At 38.9% G+C, this 12,537-nt stretch overlaps 1 protein-coding gene across 6 annotated transcripts in view; it reads left to right on the top strand.

Annotated features, from left to right (window-relative positions):
* The window catches only part of KIF1B (kinesin family member 1B), a 192,324-nt gene that overhangs the window by 151,482 nt on the left and 28,305 nt on the right, over positions 1 to 12,537 (top strand). For all 6 annotated transcript variants that reach the window (XM_074218481.1, XM_074218482.1, XM_074218480.1 and 3 more), the window contains 4 exons: positions 861 to 969; positions 4,233 to 4,299; positions 5,184 to 5,268; positions 7,176 to 7,281. In XM_074218481.1, the coding sequence (XP_074074582.1) occupies positions 861 to 969; positions 4,233 to 4,299; positions 5,184 to 5,268; positions 7,176 to 7,281 (367 nt within the window). The remainder of the gene's footprint in view (positions 1 to 860; positions 970 to 4,232; positions 4,300 to 5,183; positions 5,269 to 7,175; positions 7,282 to 12,537) is intronic.

Below are 12,537 nucleotides of genomic sequence, written 5' to 3'. Positions count from 1 at the left end.
AACCCCATTTGCCTTGCAAAAACCTAAAAAAAATGAAAAAAAATGAAAATTAAAAGAAAATGAAAATACAGACTCTGCGCATGGATTAGGAGAGATCCTTGTGTAAGTAGAAATTTCAAACTTGAAACATTTTCTCAGACCCATATAAATAAAGGAACTTTGTTGTAATTGATGCCTTGTGAACCATAAAATATTATTCTCTAGAGCAGGGGTCAACAAACTACTGCTTGTCCCCATCTAGCTTTCTCCTGTTTTTGTACTACTCATCTAAGAATATTTTTTTACTTTAAAGTAAAATTTTGTTGTATTTAAAAATATAAAAATCATTCTTAGCTTTTAGTCATAGTTTGCCAATCCCACCTCTAGAATAATTGGTTCTCTGCCAATTCTCTCATAATGGTTCTCTCATAATGAGGCTTTTGAAGCAAACTGTAGAAAAGATTCTGTTTAAATTTGTTATCTTCCAACAAAGACAACTAAGTATTCAAAATAATGTGTAAATTTCATCCTTTGATATCTAGAAGTGTCTGCAGACTGCATCATGCCATGTTATTTACCCTTCTTTTAGGACATGATTGCATAGAAAGTGTAGATAGAACTCATATATACAGCATACTGTCTGAGGACCTACATACCATTTACTTCATTCTCTAAAATAAGAAGGAAATACTATATTTATTCTCTATATTTTCCGGCTTCTACCTCCAAGTTTTCTGATCCTAAATCACTCCCCTAGCTTTTGTGGCAGTTACCAAAGTGACCTAAGTGTCAAAGACTACTTTTTTGAAAATTGTGCAATTTCTAGTAGATGCCTTTGAACAAGCAATAATTTGACGTTTTCTCATTTTTTCCCTATAAAGTGCCAGCAACAAAGTTGAACACTATGAGCAAAACCAGCTTGGGCCAGAGTATGAGCAAATATGACCTTCTTGTTTGGTTTGAGATCAGTGAACTGGAACCTACAGGAGAGTAAGTCCATCTTGATATGTTTTCCAGTGAAGAAAAGACCTTGACAATGAAGAATTGTGATATGTGATATATAGGGTCACTAAGGGCATCACATTGCACAGAGGACCAAATCTGGAGTCAGGAAGAACTGACTTAACTGTTTAACCTTGGCAAGTCATTTCATTTCTCTCTGCCTCAGTTTCCTCAACTATCAAATGAGGCTAATAATAGCACCTACCTCCAGGGTTGTTGTAAGATCATGAGATAATATTTGTAAAGCCCTTAGCATTCCCCTGGTAATAGGCTTTATAGAAATGCCAGCTATTACTGTTGATGTTGTTGCTTTTAGATGTAGCCTTGTTTTCTAAATATTCAATTCTCTGAATCCCTGTCATCTTCAATTATAAACTGAACTGATCATTTCATCATTGCCTTACTAGTCAGGTTTTCACATCACAGAACTTTCTAACAATCAATTCCCTAGCTTCTTTGATTGTTATCAGATGGCAGAGGGTCCTGATGGAACCAACCTGAAAAGCAGAACCCTGGAATTGAAGTTAGGAAGGCCTGAATTCGAATCTTATTTCAGATAATTCCTGCCTTTGTGACTCTGAACTTCATTGTCCTTGTCTGTAAAATGGAATGTGACTGAAATGAGGGGATCAAAGACCCTTTCAACTTGAGAACCACAATCCTATTAACTTTCATTTGCCAAGTCTGTGTTTGTCCTACTCTCCACCCACTGAGTGGGTTTCATCAGGAACAAAGAGAAGATTATTCTGCAGAAAGTTATCAGGAATTATCCGAGAGTTTCTGAAGGATAGGGTCCCTCTCCTAGATCAAGAAAGAGTTTCAAGTTGAGCTTACCACCCTGGGAGCAAGTGATGAAAGTGAATATTAAATAAAGCTGGGTCTAAAATGTTTTTGCAAGCCAAAATGTCTATGACATAGAGGAAGGCACTCCAACATGGAGCAAAGATTGAAAGAAAATTGTAAGCTTCAAATTTTGACTTGTATTTTAATTCTTTAGGACAGTGGTATTGATTTCAAATAGTTATGGGAACCACTCAACTAAGGATCCCTGCTGGCTACATATTGACTTAGAAAACCACATATTGGGGCGGCTAGGTGGCGCATCCTGGGGGCGGCTAGGTGGCACAGTGCATAGAGCACTGGCCCTGTAGTCAGGAGTACCTGGGTTCAAATCCAGTCTCAGACACTTAATAATGACCTAGCTGTGTGGCCTTGGGCAAGCCACTTAACCCCATTGCCTTGCAAAAACTAAAAAAAAAGAAAAAAGAAAAAGAAAACCACATATTAACATTTTCTATATTCTATTGTATTTTTTTCCATTTTGTTAAATATTTCCTCGTTACATTTTAGTCTAGTTGTAGGCCACATTGGGGAGTGTTACACTGTGCACCTGTGGACCACATGCTTGACACCTCTGCATTAGGGCACTATGCCAAATAGTGAATTGAGTGACCAAGAATCTGGTGATAAGGTTCACATGAAGGATATGACTTTAAGAGACAGTTCTGTGATACTTATTGTTTACATTCTTGGGGAAAGGGTCATTCATTCAAGCAAAAAAGTGAATAACTCTTAGTAATTCTAGGACAAGTGCTGAGGAGAATTCAGAGAGGCAAAGTGTGATGGTGACCATTAGATGCCGGTGGAAGACTCCAAGAAATTTAGCAAACACAATATAGGGTTAAATTTAATAAGATGAACTTTATTGGGATACATGTAAAGTCTTATATGTAGATCAGAAATTCACTTTTTAAGTGCAGGATTAGGGAGAAATGGAAATCATCTTCAATTACTAGATGGAAATTTTCCTTGAAAATGATCTGATATTTTAGTAAACTCAGTATGAGTCATCAGTGTAATTTGTCAGCCAAAAAGGTCAATACAAACCTGGGCTACATAAAGAGAAGTCTCATTTCCAGGAGGAGGGATATGTAATAATCCCCCTGTCTTCTTGCCTGATCAGAACACATCTAGCATATTGGACTAATCTTGCCACAACATTTGAGGAAGGGCATTGGTGAACTGAAAAACCTCAGAAGGAGAGCAGCCAAGATGGTGACTATCTTCAAGGTCATGTCAGAAAAATTCCCTGAAGGAGCTAGGGAAATTTAGCCTGGAAAAGAGATGACTGGGGAGTTAATAACTGCTGGAGCTCATATAAAGGAGATGTGGGGTGAAGAGAAAATTGATAAGCCATAGGATAACTTTCTTTGATTATTTTAAGGCTCTCACATGGAAGAGAGATGAGATTTGTTCTGCTTGTCCCAGAACTAGTAATAATATGTGAGAAGTTGGGAGAAGATTTTGCCTTTTTGTTAGAAGAATCTTTCAGTTACCCTCTTGTGAAAGGGCTGACCCAGTAGGTATCAGGTTTCCCCTACCCACCACCCCAGAATTCTTCAAGTAAATACTAGATGACTGTTTGTTGAGAAAGTTATGAAGGGAATCTTTTTCAGCTGTAGGATGAATTAAATGATCAGAGGTACTTTCCGTCTCTGAAATTCCATGTCTTTGTGTTTATATACTGTAGTTAATAAGGTCTTGAAAAGACCAGGTTTATTTTTTTTCTTTCCTTTTTTTGGAGTAATTTTCTTTTTTTTGTTTCATTTATTTTTATTAAAGATATTATTTGAGTTCTACAATTTTCCCCCATCCTACTTCCCTCCCCCCACCTCACTAAAAGCAATCTGTCAGTCTTTACTCTGCTTCCATGTTGTACATTGATCCAAATTGAGTGTGATGAGAGAGGAATCATATCCCTAAGGAAGAGACAAGAAGTCCAAGAAAAAAAGCAAGATCCAACAATAAGATATCTGGGGTTTTTTTTTTTAATAAATTAAAGGGAATAGTCCTTGAACTCTGTTCAAACTCCACTGCTCCTTATCTGGATACAGATGGTACTCTCCTTTGCAGACAGCCCAAAATTGTTCCCGATTGTTGCACTGATGGAATGAGCAAGTCCTTCGAGGTTGAACATCACCCCCATGTTGCTGTTAGGGTATACAGTGCCCTTCTGGTTCTGCTCATCTCACTCAGCATCAACTCACACAAATCCCTCCAGGCTTCCCTGAAATCCCGTCCCTCCTGGTTTCAGATACAACGATAGTGTTCCATGACATACAAGCCCTTCCCCAATTGAAGGACATTTACTTGATTTCCAATTCTTTGCCACCGAAAGAGGCCAAGTTTATTTAAGTAAGTCAGTGATCCTCTCTAACTCCTTTTTTTTTGGTGTGCCAATGTTTTTACAGGTATATCCCAGCTGTGGTTGATCACACTGCAGGCCTTCCCTGTCAAGGAACATTTCTGCTTCACCAGGTACTAATAAAGGAGATGGGACTCAGGAGTAAGCGTAGAAATTGTTGAGCAAAAGAGTTGTTTTTGTCTCCTGTTACCTTTTCCTTTCATGACATGGATTTCTTAATAGGTAATAGGGGAAGAGGGATAATAAGATTTCTATAAGTTTTTTTCCTAAATTTGACTTTTAAATTTTTCCTCTTGATACTTTGCTATATATCCTTGCCTCTTCTTGGATGATTTTGAAGAAATTTATTAATAACAACTTCTGGATAGGTGGTGTTTACCTGTAGCCCTTGCTTCTGTTGAGGCTGAGCCTGGTGAATAACAGTTCAGAAGTTCTGAGCAGTAGTAGAGCTAAAAGCAATCTGACATTCTCAGTCTGACTGTACCAGGAGCCAAAAGTCAGCAGTTGGCCTAAAGAAGGATGAGTTTGCCCTCATGGGAAAACAACAGGCTAAAACTCCTGTGTATTGGAATTGTGACCACTCTACTTCCAATCTAAGGTGATAGAGAGACCAAATTATCAAAAAAAAGTTACATCTTAATAATGTATCAAACATCTAAGTGAGAGAATTTCCACAAGCATGCCTATTTATTTCATAGGATTTGTACAACTTTCATGCTGTCATGTTTAAAAAAAATTGAGGACTTGCTGTCCAGATTACAACAATGGACAAAGAAGTAGCAATGAGGATTGTTCTGGTCAAATATCTCCTGTGAACCACAAGTAGATTTTTCTCTGTGGATGCACTCCAGCCCATTCTGTGAGGCAGGAAACTCCACTTGTCTCATACTTGTTTGTATGATGAGTCAGACAGCACCCCCTTCCCAAACAATAGAGCAGGATGCAAGTGGGGGGGCAACTGCTCTGACCCCCCCCCCCCCCGCTTTGTTTTTCCCAGGGCATCCAACGCAGGATCACAGTGACCATCATCCATGAGAAGGGCAGTGAGCTGCACTGGAAGGATGTTCGAGAGTTGGTAGTGGGTAAGTACACCTGCTGATGAGAAAAGACCTCAAGGGGCCCTAAGAAATCTTTATTCGCTGACCTTCCTAGACCTCCACGGAGTCTGAGGGAGCCTTGGCTCTGACATTGCCTCAGTAATCATGCAGTCATTCAATACATCACTTTTATTGATCTCCTGGGTAAAAAGCACTCCCTTCACTCACAGGAGTTATAAAAGAGTTGAAGAAATGATCCAAGCTGGCAGGCTTGTTGGGAAATCTAAAACATCCCTAAAACACCTCCTCCATGCCTTGACTCATGGGTCTGTCAATGCCTGGCATCTCTTCCCTCTGTCCTCTTCACCTGTTGAATGACAACTCATCACAACCCGACCACTATCTCCTTTTGTGGCTGGTCAGCAGCCTTTCCCTTTTAACCTCACAGAGTCCTTTGTTTTTTAACTTTCTAGTGTACTCATCATGTAATGCTGTGGTATATTTTGGTAATCTTTGGTTTTCTGTCTCGAATGTGGCATAGCCGCACTCTTGTGCACATAATAGATGAATATCTGTTTGTTGACTTATCAGTTAGTTCATTCTTTAATTAGCCTTAAGTCATTGAGTTAATAGTGTCCTAAAGAACTGTGTACTTGAAGTTTAGGAAAAGTACATGTGCATGTGACCTGGAGCACTCAGAAAGGGTGTTGTGGGTTTGGTTAGACTTGAGCCTTAATCATAAATCTGGTTCAGTCCAGTACTTATTAGGCCCCTGCTGTGTGCTCTGGATCATGCCAAAGCATTGGAATCAGGCTCTGAGATGACCTACATAAAGTTTTTGCCATCTGCTCAGGGGATGTGACATGTCTCTGGGTAAGTAAATACAGGAGAGTGTGAGGAGGGAGATTGCTAACATCTAAGGGAGCAGGGAAGGTGACACCTGACCTGAGATGTTAAATAGGGCCAGGTTTTATTTATGCCAAGCTTTGGAATTTGACTATTGTCTAAAGGGATCTGGTGGGAAGGGAGCAAGACAGTGCAAGTGAGGGCTCTTGAATAGAGAAGGAACATGAATATTGTCCATGGGCATTTGGAGGAAATTAATTTGAGGGGCAGGGTAAGATGAATTCCTGTTCAGGATCCTTTTGCAATAGTCTTGGCTTGAGAAGATTGTTCCCACACAGTGCACTTCATCTCTGCCCCCGAAAATATCTTACTTCCTACAAGAGCCAGTTCAAGCATTTCTTCCTGCTTTCCCCAATGCCAGTGTCCATCTACCCCATCATCCCATTGTGTACTTTGTATTTATTCTAAATATGCTACTTATTGATTTGTCTCTGCATTAGAATCTGAGGTCCTTGAGGGGAACTAGGTGGCGCAGTGGATAGAGCACCGGCCCTGGAGTCAGGAGGACCTGACACTTAGCCAGTCTCAGACACTTAATGATTACCTAGCTGTGTGACCTTGGGCAAGCCACTTAACCCCATTGCCTAGCAAAAAAACCCAACCAAACAACAAAAGAATATAAGCTCCTTGAGAGCAGGAATTATTTTGTATAATGACTTTTATTCTCAGTGACTGCTATAAGTAAGTGAAAAGCAAGTGGAGAAGAGGCAGCTAGGTGGTGCAGTGGATAGAACACCAGTCCTAGAGTCAGGAGAACCTGAGTTCAAATCTAGCCTCAAACACTTAATAATTACCTAGCTGTATGGCCTTGGGCAAGCCACTTTACCCCATTTGCCTTGCAAAAACCTTTAAAAAAGAAAAAAGGAAAAGAAAAGACAAGAAAAGTGGAGAGAAAGCAGAGGTCTGAGCCCAGAACAGTCAACCTGAGGAATCCTTCTCACCCCTGAATACTAGAATTTTTAACTGATTTACTAATTTGTCTTAGAGTTTACTTTTTTCGACTTAGGGATGTACTCTGACAATAACACGTCCACCTTTTTCCCTAGGTCGAATCAGGAGCAAAGCAGAGGTGGATGAAGCTGCTGTTGATGCCATTCTTTCTCTGAACATCATCTCTGCCAAGTATCTGAAGTCTTCCCACAACTCTAGCAGGTAGGATCCCTGAAGACACTCTTGGGCTCAGTCTTGATGAGGACTGACCGGGGTGCACTTTGATCCCTGCCTGACTAAAGGTTTTTGAGGTGCAGGGGTCTGATTTACTTCATTCCATTGTCATATGTCCTCATGCTACCAACAAAATAACTCTGAGGGTATGTTTTTGTAGTATTGTTCAACATATAAATAGAAAAATATTTTTTTTTTAATGAAGTGAGGAGAATAAGGGAGAAAAGAGAGGGGGGAAAGCTTCAGCATGCTATCCAGAGAATTTAGAAATAAAGCATCGTTAAGACTGTCCTTTCATTGTGAATTGATTGCTGTGGAAGAGAGATGTTGTTAACTGGAGGGTTCCAGTAGAGACACATTCCTCCCTTGCAAATCTTTAGTGTTTACATGAAGCCACTACTGTTGCTATTTGGAGGAAATCTGTTGATCCTGCATGTTGCTTTCCTCTTTGTGTTCTCAGTTGGGAATCTCCACATAAATCTCTTTGACCTAGCATGACCAAAATAAAGACCTAACTTCTTTTTGTCTTTATTTTTTTAAGTCTTTTGAATTTCCTTTTCCCAGACTTGTTGATCATTGCAAATGTTTTAATTAAATGGCCATCTTCTTTCCCCTTTGTAAGACTGGGAGAGAGACTACTAGGTGGCCCAGCAAATAGAGCACTGGTCCTGGAGTCAGGAGAACGTGAGTTCAAATGTGGCCTTAGACACTTAATTACTCAGCTTTGTGACCTTGGACAAGTCACTTAACTCCATTGTCTTGCAAAAATTCAAAAAAAAGACTGGGTAATATTTCATGTGTTTTCACTGGATCACAGTTTAATGGAAAGATTTTTCTTTGCTTGAGAAAGGACCCAAGTGTTCATTGTGATGAAGCCAGAACTTCTTGATCTCTTTATGGTTAAGGATAGCAGAGTATCAGTGTTCTGATATTGTTGGTTTCTGCATTACTTAACTTCACCCTGTTTGTTTATTCCTGAAAATGTGCTCAAAATAATTAAGGCAGTATTCTTTTAGACTATTTAAACATGCTCATACAGGTATGATCATTAACTGAAGAGGGTTCTGCTTCTTTCTGTATTCTAAGACCCCTTCCTGTTTGAAGAATCTTTTTGTATATTTATTGTGTCATGAGTCACTGATGAGATAAATATATTCATAAATCCCTTAGGAGATAGAGGAATGAAAAGACCCAGGGATAAGAGGGGGCTTAGAAACTGACTGAGCCTATCAGCACATCCAGGCAACTGTTGCTTCATCATTCCTGCCTCTAGGCTGCCCTCTGCTGCCAGTAATTGGTATTCATTCAACTAGTGTTTGCTACTTTCTCTCTGGGAATACACTGGGTATACATTTTGCCTAGCAAAATGCATATAGAAAGAATCTTGAAGTGCTGGTGGCATTCAAGGGGCCTATCACAGTCTGGAGAGCTTTAAGAAGATCCAGTAGTGCACCCATCTTGGTAGACCAAGAAAAAACTACAGCCAAGGAAAATGGATTTTCAAATACACCTAATCTACATTTACCTCAGGGTCCCAAGTCCATTAATTGTGTCTCTTTGGAAGGGTCTTGTGGTTACAGAGAATGGGCTGACATCATCAAGGTCCAAGCATTCCCTTCTATCCAGGCCCTTGTACCCAAAGAAAGATGTCTTGTGTCATATAACAGATCCCTTCCCTCCCTAAAATTCTTATCTTCACCTTCTGCAGGCCTGGGGCAGCTCCCAAGAGGAGCAGGAAGGAATGAGTAGCAGTCATTTCTGCCTCCTATCCAGGAGCCTTAAAGCAAGCATGGGCTCCTTGTCTGATCTGCACCAGCCCTGGATTCAGGCGTGTTCTTTTTGTTAAATGTCTACATAGTTTTCTAATTATTTTCTCTTTATCAGCATATTTTTTCTCTCTTCTGTTTTTTACTTTTCTGCTTTCTTGTCTTGTTTTTGGCTGCACTAACAAGAGCTTTTTTCTATGTTTTTGCAGGCTCTTTCTTGATAAGGATATGCCTAGGTATTTTTTGTTTGCTTCTTACACACATAAAGTCTCTTGTTTAGCAGAATGCTTTACCTTTTGTTGCTAAAATGTACTTTTAACTCCTAGTGCTTTTTCCCTTTGCAAACCTCTCAGCTGATGCTTAAGATATAGTATTTCTACTCTTTTTTTTAATTATTCAAAAGTAGCTTCTTTTTTCTCCACTGGAATTCTATGATGCATGACCATAGTTCAGCAGGTGGATGGCTTACTATTTTTTCCACATGTTAAACTTGTACCATTTTGTTACTCTGTCTCTTGAACTGATCTTGCTTTTAATTACATAATAGGAAATTTCTGAGGAAATTTCATATTGCTTCTCACTCTTTTTATTTGAAAAACAAATTCTTTCCAGTCTTCCTTTGAGCCCTAATTCACAATACCTTCCTCTTTCCTTGATTTTCTTATTTTATCTAAGCCAAAAGCTTGAGAGGTTTGCTATTTGTTGTTCATTAGAGTGTATACTCCTTGAGGGCAAAGTCTGTCTTTTGCCTCTTTTTGTGTCTCCAGGGCTTAGCACAGTGCCTGCCATGTAGTAGACACTTATAACAAATGTTCATTGATTGCTTCTTAACTTGTAAGTTGTCAGTCACTTTGTTCTTTGTTGTTTGTCTTATATGTTATCGAATCTGGTCTGATTGTTCGAGATCAGAACTTGTGAGGAGGACTTTGCTTAAAGTTTTCTTCCTTTAATGATTGAGGCTTCTTTACCATATTGGTCCACTGTTCTCCTCTGTAGCAGAGCAAGGTCCTGGTTGTGTCATATTGAAAACTTCCCATATCTATGTTTTGCCCATTTTAGGAAAGGAAGAGTCCTTGTCTCATATTTAACCTTTGGCATAAGTTAGTACTTTGATATATTTTCTATTATGCTTACTAGGTGATGCAGTGGATAGACCACTGACCTTGGAGTCAGGAACCCCTGATTTCAAATTTGACCTGAAACACTTGATACTTTCTAGCTGTGTCACGTTACCCTGATTTGCCTCACATTGAAGGCCATCTTCAAGGGTCCTGATTTCATATCTGACCACTGGACCCACATGACTCTGGAGGCTGGTGACTTAGCACAGCTCCCCTCACTCAAATCCAGTATGCTTATCATGACATCACCTTCCTGATGTCCTGGTGCTCTTTGAGAACAAAGGTTAAAAATAACCTTTCATGATATTCTTTGAGAAAAATCTGGCAGGTGTGCATATAAAAGTCATGAGAGTTTTAAACACATACTCAAGGAAGGAGAGTTATTGCTTTCCTTAGGGAGGCCATATATGGTTAAAATATCTTCAGGAGCTCTATTGTAAGATCCACTCTAAAACCATTATTTTAACCCTGTAGTCTTTTTCTCTTTTACTATTCCCTTTCTCTTTCCTTCTCCCTTCCTCCCTCAGCAGTCTATTTAATTTTGCTTCCAAAGGAAATGACTCTCCACTAAGTTAGACCTTGAAAGAACCCTCAGAGGCCACATGGGCCTTGGAGCTCATAGGATCTCTCTAAGAGGAAGGGGCCTTCCCAGAGGCAAACAGCTAGGAGGGGTTAGTGCTTGTCCTTGACCTCATGTCTTCTGACTTGCTGCAGGCTCTAAAAACACTTATTCAAAGGAACTCTAGACAGGTGCTTTCTGGGAAGGAAAGTTTTAAATCATCATCAGGAAGTATTCAAAACTTCCCCAGTTCTTTTGTTTGTTTGCTCTTATTCTTCTGTCCTATTGGTCTACTTGATGTAAGCAAGGAAATTGACCCTGAATTCTAAAAATGTCAAGTAGTTTTCTTGTGTGAACTGGAAGCGTTTGCATGATAATTTTGAATCATGTCACTCACCTGGTAATACTAAACATAGTCAACACAGACATATTGAAAATAATGTAGCCAGTTACATAGAAGAATTTGCATTATTTATTCATTATAGCAATGTTCCCATTTGGATTTGAAATACAGGAAGTGGAAGGAGAATGTATGTATCCTAGATTACTTGGGGATAATTGAAATTTCCTTCAAATTGGGTTTTCGTGAAATGTAATGGAATAGAATTTGACCTTAAATATGGTTAATTGAATAAAAGTTTATTACTGTAGTTTCCTTTTGTTGTCTCCCTCCCTCCTTCCACCCCTTCCTTCTTTTGCAATGTCTTTTCACGTAAAGTTGCAATTATAAAATACAATCAATAGGCACTACCACACTTCAATGAAAAACCTAGAAACTGAGTATTCTAGAAGACTTTTTGGCAGTCATGTTTAAAAGGGGGCAAAGGTGTTTAGAGAGTTAACTAGCAGTGCCAAGTATTTATTGCATCAAAGGCCTTTTAAAGATTTCATTGCTTTTGCTTTCATAGGTCAGAGAGGAGATATGAAGGAATTTTCTGGAAAGATACAGCAATTTACCTTTGTGGAAACTTATTGAGGGAACCTCAATTCTTGAATCCTGAATTAGAATCCTCCTCTGGGACCTAAACTTTAGCAACTCAAGAAATAAAGGATGATATTGAGAATTAGTCCTGGTATTTCAGTAAAATGCTATAAGTGAGATTTTGGCACAACTTGAAAGCTAAATAATTGTGTCCAAGTGTGTAAAAAGAGGGGTCAGTAAGGACCGCTCAGTTTTCCTTTTTGAGAATTGGAAAGACATATGAGCACTTGTGTCCTTAGTGAATAAAGTTCCATGTGTGTATTAGTTTCTTTTGTATTAATTGTTTTTCAGAATGAATTGTTTGGCAGATTAACAAATGATGTTGTCTTTTGCAGTTCCACTAGTAAAAACATAGCTATACCTTATTTGTAAATGAATACTTTAAAAAAAATTTTTGCCCAACCCTGTGGTTTTATTGCAACCTACTAGAGAAGAATTTCCTTTATTTGTGATTCTCATACAGACTCAGCCCTTGATTAGTGTTATCCTAACATTGAATCCTGCTCTCTACTATCCCTTGATGACTTTCAAAAAATAATTTTCTGAACTTAAATTATATTGCCCATCTTTATCAATCTTTCAAAATCTGATTGTGATTGGAAAGCCCTTCTTTTGGCTTTTCTGGGGCACAAAAAAAGCTGTGGTCCCTAGTTTTTTGTATCTTGTTAATTGGGTTCCTAGAGATAGAAAGAATAAATTGTATAAACTGCATATTTCTTTCTAGCTCTTATGAGTGGCTGATGAAGCTACTCATGTAGTCTTTCTTCACCCCACTTCCCTCCCCTACCTTCACTTGTGTTAATCTCTTAGATTAGA

The sequence above is a fragment of the Macrotis lagotis genome, chromosome 1 (genome assembly GCF_037893015.1).
Source record: "Macrotis lagotis isolate mMagLag1 chromosome 1, bilby.v1.9.chrom.fasta, whole genome shotgun sequence".
Lineage (NCBI taxonomy): Eukaryota > Metazoa > Chordata > Mammalia > Peramelemorphia > Peramelidae > Macrotis > Macrotis lagotis.
Note: the sequence above shows the minus strand (reverse complement) of the source record. Positions and strands in the feature narration are given on the sequence as shown.